The sequence below is a fragment of the Magnolia sinica genome, chromosome 9 (genome assembly GCF_029962835.1).
Source record: "Magnolia sinica isolate HGM2019 chromosome 9, MsV1, whole genome shotgun sequence".
Lineage (NCBI taxonomy): Eukaryota > Viridiplantae > Streptophyta > Magnoliopsida > Magnoliales > Magnoliaceae > Magnolia > Magnolia sinica.
Window position 1 is genome coordinate 10,684,457 of NC_080581.1, and position 8,936 is coordinate 10,693,392.

Below are 8,936 nucleotides of genomic sequence, written 5' to 3' on the forward strand. Positions count from 1 at the left end.
GACTTCCGGGAATGGGCTTTTCGACCCTGTTCGAATCTCATCCATTGGATAAGCCCCCAAAGATGGTGTAGATTTTGGCTAGCTCTTCCGTGGTGTTATTCGACTGTTCTTGCTCTTCTTTCCAAGTGGTTCTCTCTTCCTTGACATATCAGCGCAGATGTCCCTTACGAGTAAGGGTCTCGATCTCATCTTTGAGATCCACGTAATCGGCTATGTTGTGGCCGTGATCCCGATGGAAACAGTAATACTTTCACTTGTCTTGATGATCGGGGTCGACCTTCATACAGACAGGCCAATTTAGAAGTTTGTGCCCTCTGATGTCCAATAGAATTTGCTCAGTAGATGTGTTGAGGGAGGTGTAGGAATGGAATTTTCTCTCTGGTTTTCTGCTCGGACGACGATTACGAGGAGCGCGGTCATCTGGTCCTTTGCTGGATGGATGAGATTCTTTGTTCCTTGGCCTATTCCCTTTGCCAGTTGGCTTTGTCACTTGAACATTCTTGCGGGAGTTGGAGAATTCCTCGGCATTAGTATACTTCTGAGCTCTGGCGACGAGTTCAGCTAATGTCTTCGGCAGATTCTTCCCAATAGAGAAGGTGAACTTTTCCTCTTTCAGACCACTACGCATGGCAGAGAGTGATATATTGTCGTCGTAGTCCTCCACTTGTAATGCTTCCTTATTGAAGCGAGCGATGTACTTTTTCAATGACTCCTTAGGCTCTTGCTTGATGGTGAACAAGTGAGTATTCGGTTTCTGACTCTTCTTCCCACTTATGAACTGAGTAAGGAATAATCGGCTAAGTTCTGTGAAGGAACCAATGGAGTTGGGTTTTAGCTGACAGTACCAACTTTGAGTGGATCCTATGAGTGTGATCAAGAACCCCCTGCATATCATTACGTCCATTGTTGTCTGGATTTGCATCCACGAATGATAAGCCTCCACATGTTCGTGTGGGTCACCAAACAAAGAGTATTGGATGAAAGGAGGTATCCGGAACCTCTGTGGCATCACCTCGCTCATGATCGTCAAGGTGAAGGGAGGCTCGGTCTTTTCCATCATTACCTGAACGACGGCGGGAATTGATGACGGCTGCTGCTTCTTTTCTAGTGTCAGAATCTTGTTGTTAAGCTTGCAAACCATGTCTCACACGGATCTTTGTTTTCCCCCACCATCTCTTATGTGTTTTCTACTTTGAGAGTTCTCCTCCCCCTTCTCCTTTCTAACTCATGTCGGAGATCCGTTAGTGCCAGGGTTGAGGTGATCGAGGCATTCTTCGGAGCTTGAGTCGCTGTGTTCCGAACCGGAACTCAGATTTGGATCGAGGGAGGGTTCTGAATCGAAGCTGGCGCCTGAGCGAGTTAACGTTGAGGCCCCTCGGGTTTCATACTCCTCGGCACGGAATGAGCTTACACAACCGGACCAATCGGTTCAGGAACAGGGTTTTCCTAAGCAGGATGTGGTTGTGGCTCCTGTCGTTACTTCATCTGGTTAATTTCGTCACGAAGGGTTTGTATCTCACTTTATATAGCTCAATACTTGCTTGCCCGATTATGAGAACGCTAGGAAGGCCCTGGAGCTGATTCGGCGTGAATTAACGAAGAGGAACGGGTCTGATCATTTTGCTCCGGTTCCGCAGCTACCACTTTCTTCTTTCCTCTTGCCATTATGCTTAAGAATAGGAACCTGACCTTTCGTATCAGATTCCTACAGAGGGCACCAAAAAATGTTGAGGACAGAATTTAGAACACCCTCCACTCAATGCGATGAACTTCCAATGAACCCTGATCCTACACAAGGGGTGAGTAAAGGAGACCCTGGCTAAGCTAAGGGAACCTCCGATGCCTAAGTCAAGTAAAGGGAATCCGGGTCTAAGTTGAATGTCGAGAGAGGGTGTGAGATGTTACGTACCTATATCAATGGGGCCCTCTCATATTTATACCTGCGTAGTGGGCGATCTGCGTCTGTTAGTTTCGGCACGATTCACTCAATCAGTTGGATATTGTGATCGTGGAGATTTCGACCGCAATACAGGGATTATGTAGTGTATCATGTCTTAGAGGAGCATATCTGTGGGTGAGATACCCGGTCATGTCTACGTAAGGAAGTTTCCCACTTCAGCGTCCAGAATGCACACATATGGCCTTGGCCTCAAATCTGGGTCTGGAACTAAGATACTCCCGATCCCAAGCCTCGGACCTTGACTATCATGTAGATATAACAAGATGGCTAGAAGCCGAGGCAGGCTTCGGCTCGTACCGAAGGTGGACCTGGCCTCACTTGTCCGCCAGTCATACACCTCCGAGGTCGCTTCTCTGAGCTCTGTGGTAGATAGCAGACTTAATTCATTGAGTTGGATTTCCCCATAACACTAATGATTAAGGTTAACATGAAACTTTCTAAATCTTCCTCCCTTCTCTTTCAGGTTCTCCCTCTATAGCCAATGCAAGGAGTGTGCTCAGGTGTTCTAATGTTGGATTTTCTTTGGTATATACAAACAAAACTGCACGCCGGGGTGTTGTATTCTAGAGTTAGCTTGTCAGGGAACCTATGCACCAATTGAATCAACCGAAGAAAGCAAACTATGTCAAAAAAAGCAACATTGTCCACACTTGTCCCAACATGAATTGATACTAAGCGATTTGGTACTTCCAAATAGGTGTGAGGTTCCAAATCACTACCAGATCAAAAGTCAGGGTTAGTTTCAGCTCTATGTAAAGATTCATAACCACCAGTCCGAGCTCCTTAGCCAACATACCCAAATTGAATGTATTCACTCCCTTAAAGGGAATATATAAGCTCATGCGATTTATTCTATTGTCTGCTTAGATATGGACAACAAGTGAACTGTGCCATGTTTTCTCAACTAGGTGGCTGGTCCTACTTTGGATTTTTCTTTAGCTATTTGTTGAAGGCTTTTCTTGGGTGATTGGACTTTACCAAATCAGAAGGTGAAGGTTATTCATTTAGTGTAATTTTGGAGCATCCAAAATAGGACCCACGTCCGTATAGTCAGGATTGAGAGATGAATGTGACATTTCTATGGTGGATGAGCCATCACCACTTAAGAAAAAGGTTGAAAACAACAAGATATAGGTTCTTAAGCCCATGAGAGAAAGCCGTGCGGTGGATTCTCTCCGGCAGTGATACGGGCTCAACTAATGTGGGTTTTCCTTGAACTATGTACGGGTAGCTTTTAGTAGATGGTTGGAGTACTTCATCAATTAGATGTTTAAGATCATCCAATCTATGTGATTTTTGTACTACATTTACAATGGGACCCACCATTTGTGCAGTTGAGTTGAGAGACGTATGTGACACGATTGTGGTGGCCAGTACCACTTGAGGATAAGGTGGAAAATGAGAAAATAATAGTCATGGTTGTCTGGCCAAGAGAAAGAACCGTGCGGTGTTAGTTCGGATAGATAGTGAAATGAACTTGACCCACTAGGATTCTCAATGTCTATTTTTAAGGGATTGAACTTTGCCAGAGAAGATGGTTAAGATCATCCAATCAATATTGTATTTTTATTTATTATTTATTATTTTTATTTATTTATTTAATTTATTATTATTATTTTTTTAAAGATAAATGTGCCAACCATATACAATCGATGGATTGATAACCAAAACTTAAGAAGTGGGTAGAAAATATTATAATAGAAATCCATACTATCCAACCAATGAGGGAAAATTGTGCCATATCGGTCCGGAATTGGAGTTTGTATGCAAATTGCATGCCATCAGGCTATGTAATTTCTTGTGTGGCTCAATGAAAAAACATTAAATGTATATATATGCAATTTTAAAGTAAGAAGGATAACATCATTATTTCATGTAAGAAATTTTTTACTTTCTATTAAGAGCTTGTATATGACAAATACATATAACACTTTTTCATTGTGCCATGACAGCCGTTAAAAAAATACCCTATCAGTGAAATTACAGGTAATTCACATGCAGCAAGCTCGACCCACTTGGGTTTTTCTTGAGATATTTGCAGATAGCTTTGCGTGTAGAATTGGATTTTATCAAATCAGATGGCTCATTGGATTTGTGTGGCAAGGTGGGTTCTCAACGGCCAAGCCAGGGAGCTTTAACTGCTCCCCTACCTAACAGCTCAGAGAGAAAAAGTTTAATGCTCTGGCAGCATTTGATGGTTGATACTCATACAGTAACAATATGTAGAGCTGGCATATGAATGTGAATAAAAAAAAAAAGCTGATCAAATTGCTAGACCTACCTTAAATGGATTAAAAAAAAAACATAAGCGAAACTGATTTGGTACGTGGACTGTACGGTTGAGATGAAAAGCACCCTAGGGTTCGGATTCAACCAAGAAGCACCCGCGGGGAAGAGTTCAAGCATGTTCGACCAATCTGACTTTGGGTTGATGGCCTATGTACAGTGGGTCCCACAATTTGAGCAGTTTTATTTGAGTTAAGGAATTTCAGTCGTAGGATTTTGAATGCTTGTGTATCAACCACACTTGCAAGAGTATCAAATAACTTAGCTCAGAGATGCTTGTGACAAATCCACTTCGTCCATCAGTTTGTCAAGATCCCATACGAGAGGATTTCAAAAATCAGGTAGATCCAAAACTCAGGTGGGCCCATCACATGAAACAGCAGAGATTGAACGCTCAACATTGGAAACTTTGAGGGGCCACAGATGTTTTGTATCAGGATGATATTATGCGTACAATTTAACTGAGTGGTAACAACCCTATAAACGGTTTGGATGGCATATAAACACCATGATCGGCTCCACGAAGGTTTCAACAGTGGGCGTTTCCATTCTTACTTTTTCCTGTGGTGTGGCCCATCTGAGTTTTAGATCCCTGACCTATTGTGGTCTTGAGAAACTGATGGACAAAAACTCAAGTGGGCCGCACGACAAGAAAACGTGGGTAGGTAAATGCCCACAGTTGAAACCTCCCCGGCCCACCGTGATGTTTATATGCCATCCATACTGATCCGTTCGTAAGGTCTTCCCTACTTGGATGAACTGAAATAACAAAAATTAAGTTGATTCAAAACTTCTGTGGCCCCATGAATGTTTCAACAATGTACATTTAATTCTCTGTCGTGTGGCCCACTTAAATTTTGGATTTGAGTCATCACCTAAATGTTAGATTTGAGTCATTTCTGGAATGATTTACTATAATGATCTTTAAAAATAAATAGACGAGTGGATTTCTAACAAACATATCCAGTGGGCCCCGCGTAACTTCCCCCATAGCAGGAAGTTCCACGGGAAGGCTCTGGCACGCAATCCGCATTTCTTAAATACACTGAGAAATCTGGCCGGAGAAATTTTTAGTAGATCTTCAAAGATTTTACATTTTTCTCGCGATATTATAGAAAAATTATAATTAAAAATAAAATATAAAAAATTATTAAATGATGTTATTGTCAGAATATGATGAACAAATTTAATCGATTGTAGAGGAGCACTCACCAATGAACCTGTTAAGGAAATTGGAAGATGTGGACAACAAGGGGAGCCAATGACGGCTGTAAACCCCAAGCATGCCAGGTCGACAAAACACCTCAGGTGTTAATCACATGAAAAAACCTTTCATAAATAAAAAAGCATGTTTTCTTTTACATTAACAATCTACTGTCCATAAGTGATGAGCATAGCGGCTAGAGAGCCCAGGAAAGGAAAGGGCGAAACCCGAGGAGGTGCCCTTCTAGCAGTGAACAGCTCGGTGGCTAGGAAGCCAAAGGAAGAGAAAGGCCGAGAAAAGCACCTTCCAACTGAGCTCGTTATCCCAATCAGCTGGTAATGAACTAATGGGCACAACCTAGAAGCAAACACTCGACATTGACACAAGTGCTTGAGCAAGTCAAGCGCGAAAGTCTCTTTGTGTGTGTGTGTGTGTATTGTTTATGTTATTAAACAATAAAAGTTTTTCCATTAATTTATAGAACAGTTTACAAACCGCTTGACTGACAATGACTTTAGCCGTAGCAGCATCATCCTCCACCGAGCTTGCCTCTTCATCCTGCCACGATAGGTTGACATCGGGGAATCACCCTTGGACCTCTGCTTGATGATTGGTTAAGCCAGTGTTGAAGAATTCATCCAACTCCACCTGATGGTCCCCAAAGACTTTGTACGACTCCACTGCCCTGACTCTATAGTCGGGATGCTAGCCTCACCCTTGATTGTCAAGGTCCTCGCCTCCGCTACTTCGGCATTCAGCTCAGCCCCCCTGGCCATCAGGATGGCACTTCGCTAACATTCCTCCGGCAGTTGGGACAGATTGGTCTCCCACTTCTCCTCGGATACATGAAGAGTGTTGTGAAGCTCCCATAGGTTCATCGTGGCCAACTCTAGAACCTGGACCTTCGCCTCGAGGTCAGCCCGGGAAGCATTGAGCAAGCGGCTTGCCTCCTTGACCCAAGCCATCAAGTCAAGGGAAAATTGACCAAGGGCAATGATCTCAAGAGCCTCTGCAACTGAAAAAAATCAAAGTCAGTCGAAATAAGAGAAATAAGAAAAGGTGGAAAGAATCTACTTGCTACCGACGTACCTTAATGGTTGGGTTCGTCACCGCCGAGAATAACCACTTAGGACGCAAAGATAATAAAGAATTGACCTCTTCCTCAGGTAATTGACCCTGCCCCCAACTCAAGAACATGGCCAGGAGCCTTGGGATCGAGGGAGAGGAGGGCGAAGGACTCTCGTGACGGCCCTCTAGGGTCTAAGCCCTAGTGCTCAGAGGCACCTCTAACACTTGGGCCTCCTCAGCCTAAGCTCCCTCAGCCCTTGCGGATGGATGTTGGTTGGCAGAACTCGAGCATCACGAAACAAACAAATGAGCAAAAAGAGGGGATCACTGTATTTATAGAACTCCTCTGACCATGCATTTACTTCTGCATAGTGCCACGCGTTAGCACGAAAGCCCGAGGTGACGCTTTGAGTGAGGCACCCCTCCATGTGGTAGCATGAGATTCGTCCATAATTAGAGCGACAATCCACCATTAATGCACGTCTCCTTGTATCCTACGACAGTAATCATGCTCTTTCAAATTTCACGTCAGCTCAAGTGACAATTGTCAACTTGTGATTCATCCATAATCGGAGTGGCAATCCACCATTAATGTACATCCTCTTGTATCCTGCGACAGTAATCATGCTTTTTCGAATTTCATGTCAAGTGTTGACTTTTCAGCTCTCTCCTTCACTAGCAAACGACAAACCCAGGCTTGATTTAAAATTGGAAAAGAACATGTCGTTTAAAAATCAAATTTCAAATATTGCACTTCTAGACCAGTTTAAGCTCTTACTTCCAGAGCACGTGTAGGCCGAGCTCGAAAGTGAGGGGTAATTGTTGTAGGCAAAACCAAACTAGTCCACCATATGGAAAGAATGGCCGACCACAAGGGGAGTGCCTTGAAGCCGAAGCGACTAGAGCTCCAGGTTAAGCTTTTGTCTCGAGTTATCAAAGTACGAAGCTCTGAGACAAGGCAAGCAACTCTCCTGACGAAGAGACGATCCCCAAAGCTATCCAAGGACATAACTCGGTAGGGAAAGAATCATCTTACTAAAAACGTATACATCACAAGAAAAGGATAGTCAAGGCAAGGAGCTCAGGATCCAAGCGTCCCTCGCACTTTAAGCTGACTTGTCCAACCACCACTGAGACGGTACGAGTAACCCGAAGGGGATAATGCCCCAAACCCGAAAAAGGAGGGCCAGACCTAATCCTGGCCGAAGTGGGCTCAATGATAATTTTGAGAGTAGTTTCCCATCCAAATAAGGACCATCCAGCATAACCTTTAAGACACAACAGTTTCGGAACCGCTCATGGACCCTATAAATATAGCCACCTTAAAGAAGTGGAGGTAAGAAAAAAACATAAACTCAAGTCTTTGACTCAGATCTACCCATCCAACTTAGGCATTGGAGAGACCACAATCATCATTAGCTCCCCTCATTGTCCACATTTTCCAGTTTCCTTACAGGTCCATTGGTAGGTGCTCCTCCACAATCAATCATACATGTTCATCTGATTCTGGCGATAACAAATTGACACTGTCTGTGAGAAAACTGATAGAGGGTGATGACACCAAGGGCATCCTGCAACAACAAAAATCAAGGTCAGTAAAATAAAAAATAAAAAATGAGGAAAGAATCTACTTGCTGTTGGCGTACCTTGATGGCTGAGTTCGCCACCACTGAGAATAGCCGCTTAGGACGTAGAGATAATAAAGAAGCTTAGTGACAAGGCAAGCAACTCTCCAGATGAAGACATGAGCCCCCGAGTTTTCTGAGGACATAGCTCTGTAGGGGAAGAGTTATCTCACCAAGAACGCCTGCATTACAAGTAAATGATCGTCAAGGCAAAGAGCTTGGCATCCAAGCTTCCCTCGCGCTTCGAGCTGACTTGACCGACCACTGCCGAGGCGGTACGAATAACCCAGAGGAGATTATAACCTAAACCTGAAAAGGAGGGCCCGACCTAATCCTAGTCAAAGATAACATCGACCAAGGTGGGCTAGGCAACAATTTCGAAAACAGTTTTTCATTTAAATAAGGACCCTCTAGCGTAATCTATTAAGGAACGACAGTTTCAGAACCGCCCATGAACCCTATAAATATAGCCACCTTAAATGAGATGAGCTAAGAAAACAAATCCAAGCTCAAGTCTTTGACTCAGATCTACCTATCTAACTTAGGCATCGGAGGGTTCACGGCCATCATCAGCTCCCCTTGTTGTCCACATCTTCTAGTTTTCTCGCAGATCTATCGGTGGGTGCTCCTCCACAATCGATCATATCTGTTCACTAGATTCTTACGATAACAATTGATTTTAAATTTTAGACACTATATAAAAATGGATTATTTTAACCTTTGAATAAATTTTACCATAAATTTATGATAATATCTTTGGATCAAAATTTTACCATAATATCGCAATATTTAT

At 43.3% G+C, this 8,936-nt stretch overlaps 1 protein-coding gene across 1 annotated transcript; it reads right to left on the reverse strand.

Annotated features, from left to right (window-relative positions):
• Nucleotides 1–250: 250 nt before the first annotated feature.
• LOC131254861 (uncharacterized) lies at nucleotides 251–1,141 on the reverse strand. Its single transcript, XM_058255565.1, has one exon. It carries the CDS (start codon nucleotides 1,139–1,141, stop codon nucleotides 251–253), a length of 891 nt encoding a protein of 296 aa, XP_058111548.1.
• Nucleotides 1,142–8,936: the final 7,795 nt, after the last annotated feature.

Bases quoted from the DNA above. Each gene is read 5' to 3' on its own strand.
- LOC131254861 (XM_058255565.1), bottom strand. From the start codon at position 1,141: ATGGTTTGCAAGCTTAACAACAAGATTCTGACACTAGAAAAGAAGCAG.